The sequence below is a fragment of the Pongo pygmaeus genome, chromosome 6 (assembly GCF_028885625.2).
Source record: "Pongo pygmaeus isolate AG05252 chromosome 6, NHGRI_mPonPyg2-v2.0_pri, whole genome shotgun sequence".
In the NCBI taxonomy this organism is placed as follows: domain Eukaryota; kingdom Metazoa; phylum Chordata; class Mammalia; order Primates; family Hominidae; genus Pongo; species Pongo pygmaeus.
Window position 1 is genome coordinate 139,041,852 of NC_072379.2, and position 20,755 is coordinate 139,062,606.

Below are 20,755 nucleotides of genomic sequence, written 5' to 3' on the forward strand. Positions count from 1 at the left end.
TAAAAGATAGTAAGGGCTCCGGTTTCAAATCCTGTCTGTAACATAGCATTTGATCCTTCCTACTGTAAAATAATTGGCATTTATCATCAACATCCCACAGTGATGTGTCTCATGCTGTCTCACTGTTGTAAAACCACAAAAATCAGCTGAAAAGTCTAAGGAGAGTAGGTCCTGATCATTGTTTCATTAACATATGAGCTTCGGGAAGGGCAGACAACCCACAGATTTACATATATGGATTTTCACAAAAGAGCAGATTTGTTCAGATTTAGGTTTCAACCAATTTCATGAAAGCAGACACAGGAGATGCAAACTGCTTTTGTGGATACCGTTCTAGGGGTGGAAGCAGCTCTCAAGGTGTGTTTAGGTGTGCATGCTTTGGCGTCCCTGTTCTTTTGCAGATATTAGGGGAAGGGAGGGTATGGTCTTTGGTCCTTCTGGTCACTTGGTTTCTGGGACTCTGAGCTCAGACTTCTTGCCCACTTGTCTCCTTCCTAGGCTTCTCTTCTGCCCTGGAAGTGATGCCTGCAGGGCTCCTTCCTTCCTGGTCCAGAGTTCCTCTCTCATCTCCTCTTAAGGCCAGATCTTTTTCCTGGTCCATATCATCCCTGTCTCTCAGACCCTGGGTCCAAAACTGAGCTCATCTTCCTCACGGAGTGTGCACTTAACACTCTCACCTTCACCAGCCAGCCAGGCCACCACACCCCTGGCTCTCACTTGCCTTTTGTGTCTCACACAAGCTCCTTGAAGGCCTGGGACTTGGTTTTGCTCACTCCTGCAGCACTAGTGCTAAAACAGTGCCTACTGTACTGCAGGTATTAGGAAATATTTGTGGGATGCCTGGGTAGGGGCTGTGAGTGTTCTGAAGTGTTCATTAGCAAGTACCCACATCCGTTTCTACGTTTCAGCCTCATCTTGCCAATTACACTTTTGTATTCTTCCCTCTCTTTGAGCAATCACTCATCCCCAGCAATACTTGCTAATAAAATAAGACAATTACTTTTCACATTGAAGTCTTCAGAAGTAGTAAGGAGCAGACGCTGAACCCAGTTTTTCACATTCTTAAATAATTTCCCACGATTCAATCAGCAGAAAAGGAACAGAAAGTCAGAATTGGATATAGAATTCAGATTCTTTTTCTTTCAAGGACGCGTTTTATACAATTTTCAACATTTATACTTTCAAACAAAATGAGCAAAAAATACACTGAGTGCTAAAAAAATCAAAACAGAAGTAATACAATTTTAATTTCAATATTTTAAAATACAGAAATTGGAAAGAATACTAAATACAACTTTAAACAAGTCACTTGTCCTCCCCTATAATAATCAATGTAAGCTACTTAAAGACTTACAAATTTAAAGTAAAACAGAAACAAAATAAATACTGTACACTTTCCCTGCCTGCAGGCAAAAGATGGGAAATACTGTTATGAATCAGCAAAGAAATGCTCTTCAAGCTTCAGCACCCCACCTCCCAGCCACACCCCACGCCATTGTCACACAGTGGGCTTCCGGACTGAAAGGACACACGTCACACACATCGACTGCCTATACAAACAAGACAAGACGCTATTCCACAGACACCCCAAACAAGAAGAACAGTCCCCTCGGACCGTAGGCATAAAAACCAGTAAGAAAAGTCAGTCAGGCTAGCAAAACGTTACTACAAAACTAGTAAATACCAGAGCCAACAACTGTCCCCTCTCCAAAGTTCACAGATTTGAAACCTCTAAAACCAATACTACCCTCCCCATCACCCCCCAAAAAAACTTGCTGAAGCACTGGCAAAGTTAGACATTTCACAGTAAATGTGAAAGTTCATATTATATAATCTCTTAAAATGAACCTTTTCACCCTCTTTCCACAGCATGAAACTGTTATGGCTTAATTTATATTAAAAGTAGAAAAGTCTTTTCTGAAGGAAATACCATCTGCGAAGATGCACTTCCTGATCAGTGCTATTTCATACCTAACAACTGTATGACTTGCTTTTGCAGTCAGAAGCTGTTTTTGGAAAAATTGAGGTTATAGCTTTTGATTCAGTCTAACCATAAACTGTAAGGCCCTTAGTTTGGTTTAGGTTTCTTTTGCAAGATAAAATAACCTTGGGATTCACTTAGCAAGTTACACCTCGGGTCCCTGACTATAATGTGGAAGTTATACGTAGCTTTGTAAAAATAAAAGGTTACTTATGAATCTTAAAAGGAAGAAATGGTTCTAGCTAAGGAATTAACTCCTCATTATATTTTACATTTAATGCTGGTAAGTTTTACCAACCAAAATACACCAAAGAAATATGAGAGTATGTCTGGGTTATTTTATGCCTGCAAAGTATTATATATTCCAGCACTTATGATCATTGTTTTGGTGAAAAAATCTTGAAGGAAAACAGCTGACATTTTGAAAAGGAAGTGGCCAAAATAAAACTGGTTGGAGACAAGTTTTACCTTTATAATTAAGCTCCATTTATGACTACTTTCTGAAAGAAAGAGAGGTGAATTCAGAGTGTCACAGGTCTTGCATAGGTAAACTACTTGGAGGTCAAGGGCTACGTGGTAGCCAGGGTTTATTAGTGAAATAGTGCAGAGCAGATAAACTTGGAAGAATCACTGAATACAGTTTCGAAAAGGTTTTAACAACAAAATGTAATGTTATACTTGTTAAGACAAAGTCTTAAGACACTAGAAGGGGCACCAGGGTGAGGGGGAGAATCTAAGGATATTGCAAAAGAGTATTATTTTCTCATCTCAATTAAAATGAGGAAAAAATACTATAGAAGAATAAAATCACAGTCACAACAAGCTCATTGCTTTGGAAATAGACATTTGCTTCCTAATGACATTAATTTTGAAAATTTATGTTAAGGATATCAAATATTTGACTTTACAGCATGAAAAAGAGGGAAGGGCTTCTAGGAAGGCTACAGTATTAAGATTACATTACGTTCAACAGCAACAGAATGAGAAAATTAATTCTTCCCCTTTCTTTCCACCTGGTTTCAAGGAAGCACATGAACATCATCTCATAGGGCAAGCCGAAAACTGGGGGCTGTTTCAGGAAGCAAACTATCAGAGGCCCCAGATCCACTGTGTCTCCCCACGCAAATCACTGCCCACTCTGGGTTACCTGTGTCTCGTTTATTTACCAGCAACACTCTGTCTAGGCTAAAGATCTGATGCTCAAGCTTCCCAAGACTGCTTTAGAGGAAGGTCTAGGACACCAGGAGAAGACTGGTGAGCTCTAGCTTCTCTTTATGTGGCGACCAATTAACTTAGTATTTAATGAGAAAAATGAATTTTTGATAATTACACCTAGCAGTAGCATACTGGGTCGCATGATTATTCCAATCAACTCTATAGTCTTACTGCTGCAGAGAGCATCTTTCGAAAAAGGCAGAAAGAATCTTGTCTGTTGAAGACGTCTGGTGGCGTCTCCTTTCCTACACTGGTTTCTTTCTACCAAGCAAGCTGTTGGTACCCAACCCAGAGCTGTCTTTGTGCATTCTCACCTTTCTAACCACCTCATTCTCCCCACAAGTTCCCTGGGGAGTTGCTAAGTCATTTTAATTCCATGACTTCCTTCACCTTTATCTAGTACCTGAAGAGTATGCTCAATCTGTGGGGATGGTACTTTCCTAATTCTTCAAGAAAAACCTAAAGCCATCTTTCAGCTAAATCATCTTAACGTACTTGAGGATACACATTCTCACCCTCTTATCCATAAACAACTTCATTTTTCTTCCACTTCAAGCACGAAATCTGATTTTAATCCAGCACCTTGTTGGGGATTCCTCGGATTTTTAAAGTAGCATGCCCTGGGCATATATTTGATATAAAATAAACATCATGAATAGTATTACTTTTCATTTAAAAATATATATAAAGGTGCAGTAATTGCCAGTTTTAACTTAATGATAAGTTCTCTGTATGTATGAAGTATTAAGAGATTTTCTTGATTATCATAATAAACATTTTAATCCAAATTTACAAATGAGAAAACTAAGAGTCAGAAAGAGTTAAGTGACTTATTCAAGGTTACACAGCTGATACCTAAATGGCAGAACTTCAACAAAAGCCCAGGTCTTCTGCTTCCTTGCATGCTACACCAAGTCCCTGTATGACCATATTAATTACCAAGTTGAAGCATTTCTTAAATTGTGAAATTACTTTCACTTCTACAGTGGCATATCTCAGTTGAAACTAAAAAAGTCAGGATGTTTTTTAATGAATAGGTCCTCTTTTGCTCATGTTTGCTTAGAAGTGAAAATAATACTGCTAATTTCCTGGAGAAGATACCTTCAACGGCAGAGACCACAACTGCAAATTGATGTTCCCTAACAGTACTAGGTAGTGCTGGGCACACAGTAGATGTTTGATAAATACCTGTTGATCCCATATAAATAAATACAGTAGACTATATTGAAAAGGCAATAATTAGGATTATTTAAAAATAGAGAAGTATTCAAGCTAAGTAATTAGTGATAAAGATGGGCTTGTTTCCTCTGAGTTTATGATTTCAGTCAGAATCTTCAATTCTGTATGCTTAAAAATGAACTGATACTTATGAAGTTCAATGTATTTCTAGGATACTGAACTACTACAAACTGCCAACTTTATATTGTTTACATCACTCATCAATATTGAAAAGCATAATATTATGTGATATTGTGAATTATAATCCAATGGATCCCAGCTGAACAGTCACTTATTTGAAACAATACAGGAAAATTATCATCTATTACTATTATTAAAGTTGCTTATGTTAAATCATAATTCTCAATTTTACATATTTGTATTTGCTTACAACTAGCTAAATGCTATCAGTGCTGTCTTCCTAAGTTGCTATGTCTGTATGGTATAAATGAGGTTCTCTATTACTGTTAAGCCCAGGTACTGGCAGCAGCTACCACAAAGTTCAGCCATTTCCATGAGATAAAGGGATGCATTACGGCCAGTAATGTTATAAGAGGTTTGACCAGGAGTCACTGGATCAGTGGCTGAATTTTCACCAATTCAGAAAAACACATGGATTCTATTCGAGTGGTTCTATTACCTCACTGAAAGTTTTCTAACTTAGCCACTTATTAAGGGGCTAAAACTACTAAAAATGAATCCACAGTACCTTCACTTTAGAATTCCACACACGGGCTACTCCAAATTAGTACTTCTCAGCCTAAGGACACAGTGGATACTGGCCACAATTTTAATTCATAAAAATAAATTAAATTTCATTTTAATTCATAAAAATAAAGTTTAATTTTAATTTTTGTGGCTAAAGAAAAAAATAGAACATACTCAAGAGCTGTGAAAAACGTAAAGGAAAAAAGAAAACCCAGATCATGATATAACAGGAAAAGGAAATTATAGCTCTTACACCTCTTATTTCTTAACCCAAAATAAAAACATGACTATTGTAACACCAACTCAGGATCTACAGAAAAGCAACAATCACAAGAATATACTGTGTGGGAAGGTAGGGGAATCGGTCAAACCCAGATTTTTGGCATCCTGAGATAAGATGACTCTACCCATCTTTCCACTGGTTTTGGCATAGTGTAGACAGGGTTTACACGGGTTGTTTATAGACACTGAGGATTTCCATAAAAATTCTTTTTCCTGATGCCCAGATAAGATTCAGACTTTGGTCCAGTCACTCTGAACCAGAAAGGCTACTTCATAAACTATTTCATATTTACTCCATGACATTTTGGAATGGGGACACTAGGAAGTATTTCTCTTTGAAAATACACATTTGAATGCAACCATGAAAGATGGTGGTACAGACTTTTTTCTTTTTAGCAATTCAAGTGATACTTAATAGAGAAGGGTAAGTCCTGATACCTTGCTGAGTAAAAAAAAGACAAATCCATAATATGGCCATATTTCTTCTCCATAAAAATAAATTTTATCTATTTGCCTATATTTTCTTTGTAGGAATTTGTAAAATGCTCTATTGTCAGACTTGGGAACATTTCTGCCCCACCCCCAGAAATCACTTATTTTTATGCCATGGATGGAAAAAAGGGAAAATAGAAGCTACTATAAGCAACTGAAAACTGGCATTTAGTAAAAATCATACATAAAGGAGATAAATGAATACCTTAAAGTTTAACCAGATACTTAACCTCAATATGCACTGGTCAGGTTAGGATAGATGGAAGAAACTGCCAAAAGCACCCATTTTACTCCAAATCCATATCTTAAGTAATTCTTTAGAAAATTAAGAAATAAAAAAAGTAAATACACACAAAAGATCTATTCCAACATGCTTGCTTCTATACAACTTAATGTAGTATTAATCCTATTATATTACGGCTTATTACGCAGATTTGAATATCCTAAGTCAAATAACATTTTCCAACAAATCAGGTATGGAGAATAAAAGCATCATAAGGTATAACCTCCGCAGCAGGTGTCAGTCCTGTTGTCCAACACCAGCAGTACGAAGAAGGCCTGCTGTAGTTACAAATGTATTTGGAAAAACTATAAACATGACAATGTAACCAAACTTATAATACTTTTCCCACAAGTAGGAAAAATATATTAAAGCTGTTCTCTTTGGGACCCAGATATCATCAGCAGAAATGAAAATGCAAAAGCCTATTTTTTTTAATATTGAGAAGAAAATCACAATGTCAAACGAAATGAGAAATGAGGGATCTTTTATGGAGTTCTTACACACTGGCTACGAAAGTGTTTCCCTGCAAAGAGAAGAGTCTTACTGGGTCATCACAAAATGCTGGGGAGTGCAGAGGGAAGGTGGGATATAAGGTAATCAACCTGGATAACAGTATGCACCTTGGATGTTAGCAAAAGCGAAGCTAATAGCTTATAAAAAACACATGAAATATATAAAATAAAATGATTTTCATATACATCTTAATTTAAAATAATTAATGCATCAAATCCCTGTTTAAGACTTTAACCTGAATATCAAATTTAAGAGTCCAGACTAGTTACTGTTACTGTGGCCCTTCCCCACATGTAACACACACACTATCAAAAATAATTTAAAAACCTTCACATTCTTACATCTAAATTAGTGAGATATTTCTCCAGAAATCTTCCAAATAAATAGCTTTAAAAAAAGAATTTAAAAGCTGTTAACTTTAAAAAAAAATCTGTTAAATAAATTATTGATAATTCTTTACCCTACCACTGAAAATACATCAAGACACTACCAACAACAAAATAAAATTCAAGCCCTGACAAGAGACCCTTTCCAGTTCAAGGTCTCTTTTTAAGGTTCTACCCTCCTTCTTCCTCTCCCCCACCAGGTCCAAAATGGTTATTGCTGAGTGGGTGTGGCACAGTGAAAATGCAGCATCAGGTTCATTCTGTTCTTCGGGCAGTGTTCTTACTATACACACAAACTTCTCCAGGCAGGGGGACAGCAGAAGCTCCAGGCTCCTGCACCCCTAGACTGGTCTCCAAAGGGAAGAATGGCTGCAACAGCAGCTCTGTCACACAAAGAAACGTGCATGGCCATTTCTGTTCAACTTAAGGATCTTCCCAAGACGTTGTTTGGCTGTTGCCATTCCTTTTTTTGGACGTTTACCTATAAAACATCAGAAGGGAGTGTAAATAACGATGAAAAGTACACTTAAGAGAGCACCTGGAAGACTACGGGGAGAGCTTTCTTTATGGGAAGTAAGCCCTTAGGTGTTCTGCGTGGACAAAGTCATACTTCTGAACTTCCGCTGTTTAAAACCCCTCCACCTCATCACACTAGGCCCTCACAAGACTCACAAGGCTTCCCACAGCCTGGTCTGCCTACTCTTCAGCCTGGGCTCTTCCCTATCCTGCATTACACTATGCTTAGGCAACAAAGCCGACTACCACTTCACAAATACCCCATATCCTGTTTCTCCTCTTTGTGCCCTGCCTCAGGCTCAATCCTCTGCCTTCAAAGCTGCCTATTCTGTCACTTTCCCCAATTCAGCCTGGCTAACCCCTGAACATCTGATTTTAGGATCTGTCTCTTGCTCCTCAGAGCTGACTTGGGTATCCTTTTTCTTTGTTCCCGTAAGTAGTAGCCTGTGTATACTGCCATCACTATGCTGTCTACTATGCATGAGATGTTGAACAACTTGAGTGCAGAGACTACACACCTCAACTGCCATGATGACCATCACATACAGTCAGAAATATACTTCCTCTATACATGTGTGAAAGTTACCTTTTGTTGCCTGGTTGCTGATAGGTGGTGGATTTGATGCCGGTCTCTTGGTGGGGTGAAGGGGCACCGAGAAGGAAGTTTCACCAACTGGCCTTTCTGGGCTTAGACCATTACTTATCTGGCATGCCCCCGAAGTCAGGTTTGAATTCTGCATATACTTTCCATTCTGAAGGCTTGAGCCGCTGCTGTCCACATAATTCCTACTTGGTACCCTCTGACTAATTTCTGATGAACCTTCCTTTTTGATGCATTTCTGGCTTCTACTTAGATCCTGAAGGAGGAGGAAGGACATGAGGCTGAATTTTTAGGGTTTAAATGAGGTATTTAAGCTCTCTATGCATTGGCAAAGTCAAGTGAGAGAAGAAACAAACTACTGAATTCTGATTTTCTTAACATCTATTAGCCACAGATGACCACTCCTGCATGATGTCATCTCAGTAGCTCTGAAGGACTCGGGTCTTTAAGTTGCATCATAAGTTAAGAAGGCGAAAGAGAGAGTGAGAGAAAACAACGTAAACAGGCACCACGCCCTACTTGCTACTCAGCTCAGTGAGCACATGCCACGCAGGGACCCTGAGCTGGGGGAATGGATCGATCTCCCACTTCCCTGGCAAGTCACAGCTCCCTTGGACCTCTCATGTGTCATGTTCTTTTCTAGAACCTATCTTCTATCAGGTTCATCTCCACTGTGTTTTTTTGCTAGGAAATCCTTAGATCCAGAGTCCCAAGCTTGGTGTTTTCCTTTTACTACAACTACTCTTTCAGTCTCTTAAGACTACTGAGTAAACTTTCTGGGGGCAAAAAAAACGCTACTGATTGGTGAGTCTTGAAATTAACTGAGAGGGTTATAACCAGCATTAAAAAGAGAAAGGAACAGACTAGATGTGAACAGAGTACACTATAGTGTGACTGTTTCATGAAACCAGTTTTCATTATGCTAATCATCCATCCTCTATGTCTTCATTTATTTTCAAAAACAATTATAAAAAGAACAGCCAGATTTAAATAATAGCTCACATTACATAATGAATCCTATAGTGCTAGTAAGTGATAAACTTTATGACCAGCTACAGTGAGGCACTATAAAATCATACACCGAAAAGTAAATTATAATGAGATTTCTTATGACCTTTGACTCTGGAATGTATCCTTCTAGTCAAAGAACGTATACTCACAAAGGCTTCCTTTAAAAAAAAAACTTGCTTCTTTTTCTTATGCAAGTAATTGCTTAAATATTTAGAAAATATAGATAAGCCAAATTAAAAAAATTAATAAAAACCACCCATAATTCCACTACTCAGAGATTAATGATGCTCCATATTTAGGGGTAGAGTCTTTTCTGTCTATATACACAGGTGTCTCCTCCTCCAGGGATTTTAGTCCATTCCTCCAGTCAACTCAGGGCTCTGCAAGATGGCAAAACCCAGGAGGCCTTTTTCACTTCTGCTGAGGTCTTTCGGTGCCATGTGAAAGCTTTATTCACAAGAGATTTTTCCCTTCATTTCTTAAACAGTCGACTCATGTTCCCCTCTGTCTCCTCTTCCCTCCTTCCCTTCTCCCCCACAAATGTTTCTTCACTCAAAGGAGAATTAGAGGCAATATTTCTGCCTTTGCTGATTTACTTTCTTTCTTATGTGTGCTTGGGGTAGAGAGGTTTGGGTCCCCACAGTGCCACATGAGAACTTTGATTCTTTCTTTGGCTGCCATTTTCCAAGATTTGCAAAAAAAGCTTGTATCACTTTTCTTGTTTGGTGCTGCTGGTAAAGTTTTAGTTTTTTCAAAACTGCTATTTTGGGTTCATTTGATAATGTAAGCAAAAGTTGTGTTTATCATGAATGTATTTTCTAGAAAGATAATCTGTAACTTTCATCAAATGCTCCAAGAAATTCGGTTTTCAAAACCATTCAAGAAACAGCATCAAAGATTAAAAAGATATGATATTCATCTTTTCCTTGAATATTTCATTCTAACCAGATATAACCTACATGGGTTGGCAGCCAGTGGTTTAACTGCTTCCTTGAATAAATTATTCTTTTCCAGACTGCATTCTATCCATGAGCCTTAAGTTAGTTATCATTTCGGCATCTCTCAAAATGGACAGTTGTTCAAATGTGCATTTAACTGTAATTTTTTGGCTGCCTAGATCTAGCAGTTGATAACTGGTTGTTACAGTTTTAAAAAAGAAAGCAAAAACAAAGTTAATGACCATTTTAAATCTCCTTTTAACGTTTCAAACTTTGAATATACCTGAGGATTAAATCTGGAAGTATCAAACTGTTTAATCCAGGAGGAAGTCCTCAAGTCTGGATCTTCAGTCTTGACATGGTATCCTAAAGAGAAGTTTTAGTTTAATTAACTTTGCACAAACTTGATTTGAAATGACAAAATTAGCCTAATGCTTAAAAAGGAAAGCAGGCTGGGCGTGATGGCTCACGCCTGTAATCCCAACACTTTGGGAGGCCGAGGCAGGTCAATCACTTGAAGTCAGGAGTTCGAGACCAGCCTGGCCAACATGGTGAAAACCCGTCTCTATTAAAAATACAAAAATTAGTTGGATGTGGTGGCGGACGCCTGTAATCTCAGCTACTTGGGAGGCTGAGGCACGAGAATCACTTGAACCTGGGAGGTGGAGGTTGCAGTGAGCTGAGATCATGCCACTGCATTCCAGCCTAGGCAACAGAGTGAGACTCCATCTTGGGGGAAAAAAAAAAGAAAGCAAATTTATGTTGACATTTTATTTAAAAACACATTAACTCTTTAGATACTCATTTGCATACCTTTACCTTCACTATATGCCTTTCCCTCAAAAACAAAAAGTCACCAATTCATAACCTATTATGCTAATTCTTTCAATTCTCTCAAAGACTGTCTTCATTTATTCATTCATTCGCTAGTCAAGTGAAGCAGTGAGATGGAGAAGAAACAAATAAATCTGTAATTGTTTGTGATCAATTAAACACCATACTCACTCAGACCAGCCTCAAAGACTGTCTTTATATGATGGGTTTTGGGCTAGATGCTGGAAGATCTACAATCAAATTCTTTTTCTTTTGAGATGGAATTTCCCCCTTGTTGCCCAGGCTGGAGTGCAATGGCGTGATCTCAGCTCACCGCAACCTCCGCCTCCCAGGTTCAAGCGATTCTCCTGCCTCAGCCTCCCAAGTAGCTAGGATTACAGGCATGCGCCACCACGCCTGGCTAATTTTTGTATTTTTACTAGAGATGGGGAGATGGGGTTTCTCCATGTTGGTCAGGCTAGTCTTGAACTTCCAACCTCAGGTGATCCGCCCGCCTCAGCCTCCCACAGTGCTGGGATTACTGGCGTGAACCACTGCACCCAGTGAATCAAATTCTATGGCCGCCTATTGTATATGTAAAACCAATGCAATAATTCTCTCTAAAAATGGTATATTTTTCCACATAGAATAAAGGCAGGTATTTGCCTGAATTTTGCAGTATTTCCATAGAAGTGTTCTTTTCAAGGGACTAAAGGAAAACAAAATGGTGCAGTACAAAAAGAGACAAACCCAGATTTGAATTTGAGTTCTTCCATTACCAACCCAACTTTAGGCAACTTATTTATCCTCTCCAAACTTCAATTTCCTCTTATACAATAAGCAAAGACTTTGAGATCAGATGGTCTTGGCTTCAAATTCCAATACCACTGAATAATAGCTACGTTAAGTACAGACAAGTTAAATTAGTTTTACTAAGTCTTATTTCTTTTACCTGTAAAATGGGAGTGATTTTACCTATAAGTATTGTTTTAAGAATTAAGTGAAATAACCAGGCATGGTGGCTCACACCTGTAATCTCAGCACTTTGGGAAGCAGAGGCAGGAGGATCACTTGAGCTCAAGAGTTGGAGACCAGTCTGGGCAACATAGTTGAGACCTCGTCTCTACAAAAAATCAAAAAATTAGCCAGGTGTGGTGACATGCATCTACAGTTCCAGCTACTTGGGAGGCTGAGACAGGAAGATTGCTTGAGGCCTGGAGGTTGAGGTTACAGTGAGCCATATTTGTGCCACTACATTCCAGCCTGGGCAGCAGAGTGAGATAGTCTCAAAATAAATAAATAAATAAATAATAATAAAAAAAATTATTTCGGTGAAATGGATGTCAAGCTCCTGGTATACAACTGATAATTATGCAGGATCAAACACATTTATTATATAGGCATTCAATTTTAATATAGTACTATCTTCTCCCCAGTCCTCCTCAGGCTTTTTGGGATACAAACATTTTCTCTAAAGGCACAAAGAAGAAAACACTATGTGGCATGCCTAACACTGCCACTGAGTCTACTCTCTTTTCCTAATACTTCCTTTTCAAGTAGGAGAAAGAATAGCCTCAATCAGAAAGAAACAGCTTAAAACTTATTTTTCCTCTCATAAAAGGAAAAAGGGCTGATTGTTCAAGCTTAGCTGACCATTTAAGGCACCAAAAGACTCCTTCCACTCTGATCAACCTGTCTGTAAAAGGGAAATACTACTAACTGGCTTGCAATAACAATGGTAGAGTGATGCTAGTGAACACAATTGTCAATCCCAGGTAATTTACATTTTGAGTTCTTCTGCTTCCATCTTACGTGATATGTCAGCATTGCGCTTTTTTTTTTGGTCAACCTTCTTAACATATTTCCAATTAAAGATGCTTATTCATAATCTCTAACCTAAATGGGGATTACTGAGCCATTAAGTTGGGCAACATATGTTACTTTTTAGAGACTAATAATTTATGTTTCTTACCACATTCCACTGGTTTATCATAACGATACAACTGCCTAACCTCATGGTTACTGCTATGGCAGCTGCTGGGATCCTGGAGAGAGTTTCTTTCACCACTGCAGTCTGTGCTTTGTATTTGCCTTTGTAAACATGTGGAATAGTGCAACCCTGCCATAGACAGCATGCCCTGAATAGCTTCTTCCTCTGTGCTCGTCGAGGTAGGACATTCCCTAAAGAAGAGATGATCCAAAAACACAAGAGTCTATTTTTACTGATGACATTTTTGGTAAAATTTAAAACTAAAAAAAATTTTCACAGTATTTATCTTACAATATAATAAGACTTACTACTATCAGTAAGCCTACCTTTTAATTGGAATTTCACTTCTAGATGGCTTCTGGCTCTTTTGAAGGAAGTTCCTCATCACATTAGATTCCTCCTTAAAGTTGGATGTTATTTCTTGTTTCTTTTCATCACCTGAACTTTCAGACTCTTCAGTGGTAAAGATATTTTTCTGAGATAATAATTACACAGAAACAAAGCTACATAAGAAATTGACCAAGTCTGTACAAATGAATCCAAAAAGATTTTATACATCTAGAGAAAGTCAGAATCTTAATTATCATGGAATTATTTCTGTATTTCACATGAAAAAAATGATAATCTCTATTAACTACATGAACATACTACCTTGATTAAAAAAATACACAGTATAGGCTTTCTTTAAGGTAAAATAAAATATAATCCATGAGAAATATGAAACAAGAATAGTATAAGCAAAGGAGTCTCTCCCTCTACCCTTTCCAAAATCAGACAAAAGCTCTATGTCTCAAATGTGAATGGTCACATGATGGCATGTGTGTACACTGACTACCACAGAAGACCCTGTGCTACTTAAGTTAGACAGACAAGCTTTGAGAAAAGCTGTCATTTGCCTTCCTTCCAGGAGAAGTTACGTGGTGCTCATCTTTCCATCAAATAACGTACAAGCCACGGGGTCTCAGGCGTACCAGTGCAGTGCACTCGGGTCCGGAGTCTTCTGACTCAGAAATATCAGAATATCCTGATGATCTACTCCTGAGTTCTGATTTCACACGTGTAAAAAACCCTGAAAAAGAATGAAAGGATGAGAAAAAAAGAAAGTCATTTGACTATGATGAACAAGGTGACAAGGTAGTATCTAAAGTCCACCCAGCTTGTGATGTCTCTCAATCTCTCTTGCTCTACCCTCCTTTTCACTTTTATTTTCTTCATTTCTTTCTCACCTTAAGGTCTTTCTCCCTAATTGGCCAAGATACAGACTGAAGTATATTCTCAAATATTAAGTGTGGTATTTCCATAATTATATATTCCTTACTTGGATGGACTGACTTTTGTATTTCTTTCCAGAAGAAAAATGCTGAAACTAAAATTAGCTATCAGATGCTTTTCACACTTCTCCTTTTGCATTAGTTGTATCATTAGAAAACAAAAAGATAACTTTCCCAAACGTAAAAAGCATTCACGTAGATAGTGAATTCAACACGGCTCTTTCATGAGGCACTGACATATAGCAATGGTCTGATGGATTCCTGTTGATTAGCACCTGGCATGTGTGCAAAGGCAGAGTCACCAACTACAGCAGTGCCAATTTCACTCAGATTAGCAGGAACTGGGGTGTTCAACGTGGATTAAATAATGTTAGTTATCTGAAACATTTATTTGTCAAGTACCAAAGTATTTATTTAAACTACTTTTTAAAATGGAAAGGAATACAGAGATCCTGAAATATGTTGAGAAATTAAGGCTTAATTCAAAGAAGAAAGACCTTAAGGAGAAGGAGGTGTTACTATTTTGCCACACTGATGATAACCAATTAATAACCCAGTAGAGGCCTTCTTGTCAACAGGTAATCAATTAAAACCACAATACATGGATTACTAACAGCTTCAGATTAGCTAATCATATATACTTCCTAATTCTGAAAACCATATACATGGTAGCTGAACTTATATATAAAATTAAATGAAACTTGAAACTTTTACTTTGGGGAGTAGAGGCCTATAACATGCATGAGCTTTCGAGTTACTCTTTAAAAACTGACTAGATGAGTGCATCTCTAACCCACAAACATCCCCTCACTGAGAACACCACCCCTGGCCACTGGGCGTACACCTCACTGGGCATTCACGTTCAGCACTTCTCTCATACTTCAGATTTTTCAAGACAGTTTTAGGGACACAACAGTTTTCTGCTATTATAAACTTAAGAACTTCAAAATTAGTAAGTTACTTTACATATTATCACATTAGTAATCAAAAGATGTTTAAAATAACCATTAAAAAAAACATACTGTTCAGTGGTTTTTGAGATTCTTCATGTTCCACTCCCTCTATTCCTGAACTCTCTTCTATCTTCATTTTTGCCTTTTTTGTCCTTCTTTTATCCTCTTCATTTTCACTATCTGCTGTATAAAGACTTTGATCTGCAAAGGGCTGTCTTTCATCTCTGTATCAAGAAGAAAAAGTTATCAGAATACAGTGCAAGACTCTGTAGCCAAACAGTATTTATTCCCCTCTCCCTTAATTTACAAAGAGTAGAGAATTGAGACACTGTCCCCATATTTCAGTCAACTGTGCAATAGTATGCACTAGGGATCTGAGGTTTGTTTTTTGTTTTTGTTTTCTGAGACAGGGTCTTGCTCTGTTGCCCTGGCTGGAGTGCAGTGGCACAATCATAGCTCACTGTAACTTTGAACTGCTGGGCTCAAGTGATCCTCTCACCTCAGTTTCTCAAGTAGCCAGGACTACAGGCATGGCCACCACACCCAGCTAATTTATTTTTATTTTTTTGTAGAGATGGAGTCTTGCTAAGTTGCCCAGGCTAGTTTTAAACTCCTAGTCCCAAGAGATCCTCCCACCTCAGACTCTCAAATCAACTTGGGATTACAGGTGTGAGCCAACGAGCTCACTACAGATTAAACAGGGGTCCCCAACCCCTGGGCCATAGACTGGTACCAGTCCATGGCCTGTTAGGAACCAGACCACACAGCAGGAGGTGAGTAGTGGGTGAGTGAGCATTACCACCTGAGCTGTCTCCTATCACATCAGTGGCAGCATTAGATTGTCATAGGAGTGTGAACCATATTGTGAACTACACATGTCCAAGAGTTACACACTCCTTATGAGAATCTAATGCCTGATGATATGAGGTGCAACAGTTGAATCCCAAAACCATTCCCTGGCTGAGAAAAAATTGTCTTCCACAAAACCGGTCCCTGGTGCCAAAAAGGTTGAGGACCACTGGGTTAAATGAACAAAGGGAACCCAATGAAAATTAACCTATTTGATACTCTGATTTACTTTACATACTTAATTATTCTTCCATTTGTCAGCAGTAATCGTAGATCATTATCTTTTGCTCTCCATTCAGGTACCGTGGAGGATGGTTGGAGATGTTTGTTGAATTTTCCATTCAGTTTAGAGCTCAAGATGTCCTGAAGGTATAAATGCAGAACTTACTTACCATCCACCCTCAGGTAGCCCTGCTCGACTGACGGAATACAGTATACCACCACCTCCCCCATGGTCCTGCATCTCAAAGATGCAGGCAGCCACCTGAGCTTGGGGATATGCAGCAGTATGGCACTCCAGAGTTCTTAAAGCCAAAGTAAGAGTATGGCTCATCTTTCTGGAGGGCCATTAACCATGAAATGCATTCTAGAAAGTAAAACATAAAATATGCATAAAGTGAATTCAAAGAAATTTCATTCTTGCAGAAAGCTGAAAAACTGGAGAAGCAATGCCTCAGAGTATTTTAGCTCTCTTCCCCTTGCTTCTTCCTGCTAAAGTGCTAGCTACTGGGCCTTTCCATTCACCCATCCTTCATCTAATACCTAGTCAGCAACTTACAGGTCACCACACTGCTACCACTAGGAACAAGGGTCACCATGTGACATACAGGTAGTAGCTGGGTTTCAATGCATCAAAAAGACTTCCTTTTCCTAGTGATTTTCCCCTTAATAATAAATAGAACCTTTCATAATAAGCTTAATCTTCTCTGATGATTATAGTTTAGAACAGCATAATCTTAAAACATTATAATTACATACAATTTAAAATATTTAAGAAAGTTTTATATATATAAAATATATATAAATATATAATATATAAATATATATAAAATATATAAATATATATAACATATATATAACATATAAATATATAAATATATATAACATATAAATATATATAATATAATATATATAAAATATATAATATATAAATATATATAAAATATATAATATATATATAAAATATATATAATATATAAATATATATAAAAATATAAATATATAGTATAAATATATGTATATATATAAAATATATGTATAAATATATGTATAAAATATATAAATATATAAAAATATATATAAATATATAATATATAAATATATATCAAATATATATAATATATAAATATATATCAAATATATATAATATATAATATATAAAATAAAAAATATATAAATATATAAAAATATATAAAAAAAAATATATATATATATATATATATATATTTTTTTTTTTTTTTTTTTTGAGATGGAGTCTCGCTCTGTCGCCCAGGCTGGAGTGCAATGGCATGATCTTGGCTCACTGCAAGCTCCGTCTCCCAGGTTCACACCATTCTCCTGCCTCAGCCTCCTGAGTAGCTGGGACTACAGGCACCTGCAACTGCTCCTGGCTAATTTTTTGTATTTTTAGTAGAGATGGGGTTTCACTGTGGTCTCGATCTCCTGACCTCGTGATCCGCCCGCCTCGGCCTCCCAATTTTTTTTTTTTTTAAGCCAGGATCTAGTTATGTTGCCCTTAAACTCCTGGGCTTAAATGATCCTCCTTAGTCTCCTAAGTAGCTGGGACTACAGGCCCACACCACAGCACCTGGTTCTTCGACCTTATTCATTTAAAATGGTTGCTTATCCTCTTCATGGGATGTAAAAGTATGGATGATGCAGAGCTCACTACAAAGTCACTACCATGTTCAGCAAAGGCGCTACACTGATCTCATTACTGCCGCCCACTCTCCCCTTTTTCCAGTAGGCCAGCACTTCACGAAGTTTAAGAGTTTCTTCTGACAGTCTCCCAGTCTTAACAGTCCTCCAGGCTGACTGCTGGCTCAAGTAGAGGCTTTCTGCATTTGCTCCTCCCTCTGCCTGTAATGCCATTCCTCCAATCACCATGTAACCATTTGACTTCTTCCTATTTGTTACTCAGCTGTCGGTTCAAACCTGAGAGGCTCTCTGACCACCTTAGCTAAAGCAGCCAGCTTTACCTCATCCCCCTTTATTCTGTTGTTCTATTGTTTTGGGTTTTTTTAAATAACACTTATCTGAAATTATATTATTTTAGTATATGTCTCTGTCTCCCCATCCTTCCAGCTTGAACTAGGATGGAAGCTTCATGAGGGGCAGGGACTTAAGTTTTGCTCACAATCTTCTCCAGAGCCTAGAAGAGGAAGTGGTACTTGCTAAAGACGCAATAAACATATCAGCAATCGAATGAGGTCTATTCATTCAAATTCTACACTAAAACTTAGAAAGATTAAGCACCACTCTCTGTCACAAGCATAACTACTGGTTGATCCCTACAATGCTGCAGCCAAGATTAGATATCAACAATCGTCAGACTATTCTCTTATTATCCCTTTAAAGACTTTAAGGAACAGCCAAGTTTCTTTTTGTTGTCATGAAACATAATACTTGCCTCTTCCCATGGACACATCTCTAATCTTTTGAGGACTTCCCTTGTGTGGAGCTCTAGGATGTCTAGGTTAGAAGGAGTTCGGACATTATGATCTCGAAGTTTCCTCATCTTTCTTCGGGAATGGTATGGGGAAGTTGCTTCATTTGAGGATCGTGAAACTGGACACACAATAGGAATTCCCTGAGATTTAACTGGTTTGCCGTTTTCCTCCTTTAAGAATTAAAATCAGAGTATTTTTATAAGAAGGCTACTACACACATACGTGACTAAATAATCATCCATAAAAATATTTTAGAAAACAAAAACCATTCAGTTTAACCACATAAACACAAAAAAGACTAAATCCTAAGCTTCAAACAGCTTTGCTGAGAACTTTATATCCCTTCTCTCTCCAATATAATATACTGTGAACATACTTCCTTGATTTTTTTTTTTTTTTTTTTTGACACAGAGTCTCGTTCTTGTCGCCCAGGCTGCAGTGTGTGGAGTGCAGTGGTGCAATCTTGCCTCACCGCAATCTCCGCCTCCTGAGCTCAAGCGATCCTCCTACCTTAGCCTCCCAAGTAGCTGGGACTACAGGCGCACGCCACTACACCCGGCTAATGTTTTACAGACAAGGATTTGCCATGTTACCCAGGCTGGTCTTGAACTCCTGAGCTCAGGGGATCCACCTGCTTCGGCCTCCCAAAGTGCTGGGATTACAGGTGTTAAATCAGCCACTGCACTGGGCCTTGATTTTCAATATCTTATTAGAGGCTGTGTTGCATTCCACTGTATGGCTATAGCTTAATTTTCTGACCTAATACTTACTGGAAGCCATTTAGGCTGCTGTTCTTTCCGACAATGAACATTCTTTTCACGTACATATTTGAATAAATTAATAATTACTTTTTAAACTAAAATTATACATCTATGTAGTTTTAAAAATTAAATATTCTATAAGCATATCATGAAAAATAGCAGTCTCCTCTTCCCCATTCCTCTCATTCTCCAGAGGCAACAACTTGCAAACATTTTTTTACTGTGGTAACATAAACATAAAATCTGCCATTTTAACAATTTTTAAGTGTACAGTTTAGTGGCATTAAGCACAGTCACAGTGTTGCACAACCATCACTGCCATCCATCTCGAGAACCTTCTCATCTGCACAAACTGAAACCTGAAACTGTACCCACTACACAATAATTCCCCATTCTCCCTTCCCGCCAACCCCTAGCAACTACCATTCTACTTGCATTCTCTATGAATTTGACACCTCTAGGAACCTCATATAAGTGGAATTTTACAAAATTTGTCCTTTGGTGACTGGCTTATTTCACTTAGCAAAATATCTTCAAGGTTCATCCACACTATAGCATGTGTCAGCATTTCCTTTTTTAAATTTTAATTATTATACTGTAAGTTCTAGGGTACATGTGCACAACATGCAGATTTATTACATATGTATACGTGTGCCATGTTGGTGTGCTGCACCCATTAACTTGTCATTTACATTAGGTATTTCTCCTAATGTTATCCCCCGCCTCCCTCCAACCCACGACAGGTCCCGGTGTGTAATGTTCCCCACCCTGTGTCCATGTGTTCTCATTGTTCAATTCCCATCTATGATTGAGAACATGCGGTGTTTGGTTTTCTGTCCTTGCGATAGTTTGCTCAGAATGATGGTTTCCAGCTTCATCCATGTCCCTGCAAAGGACATGAACTCATCCTTTTTTTTTGGCTGCATAGTATTCTATAGTGTATACATGCCACAATTTCTTAATCCAGTCTATCACTGATGGACATTTGGGTTGGTTCCAGGTCTTTGCTATTATGAACAGTGCTGCAATAAACATACGTGTGCATGTGTCTTTATAGCACCATGACTTATAATCCTTTGGGTATATACCCAGTAATGGGATGGCTGGGTCAAATGGTATTTCTAGTTCTAGATCCTTGAGGAATCGCCACACTGTCTTCCACAATGGTTGAACTAGTTTACAGTCACAACAACAGTGTAAAAGCGTTCCTATTTCTCCACATCCTCTCCAGCACCTGATTGCCATTCTAACTGGTGTGAGATGGTATCTCATTGTGGTTTTGATTTGCATTTCTCTTATGGCCAG

The 20,755-nt window shown here is 38.0% G+C and overlaps 1 protein-coding gene across 2 annotated transcripts in view; it reads right to left on the bottom strand.

The window, feature by feature from the left end:
* Positions 1–1,222: 1,222 nt before the first annotated feature.
* KDM7A (lysine demethylase 7A) overlaps positions 1,223–20,755 on the bottom strand; it is a 96,810-nt gene continuing 77,277 nt past the window's right edge. Inside the window, exons 12-20 of one of the 2 annotated variants that reach the window (XM_054495251.2) lie at positions 18,650–18,859; positions 16,259–16,383; positions 15,241–15,395; positions 13,919–14,016; positions 13,274–13,422; positions 12,930–13,138; positions 10,428–10,510; positions 8,181–8,451; positions 1,223–7,559 (exon numbers count right to left, since the gene is read on the bottom strand). In XM_054495251.2, the coding sequence (XP_054351226.1) occupies positions 7,465–7,559; positions 8,181–8,451; positions 10,428–10,510; positions 12,930–13,138; positions 13,274–13,422; positions 13,919–14,016; positions 15,241–15,395; positions 16,259–16,383; positions 18,650–18,859 (1,395 nt within the window). In that variant the 3' untranslated portion in view covers positions 1,223–7,464. Of the gene's footprint in view, positions 7,560–8,180; positions 8,452–10,427; positions 10,511–11,986; positions 12,081–12,929; positions 13,139–13,273; positions 13,423–13,918; positions 14,017–15,240; positions 15,396–16,258; positions 16,384–18,649; positions 18,860–20,755 lie in introns of those variants that run through there. The other variant, XM_054495252.2, reaches the window with a different exon arrangement.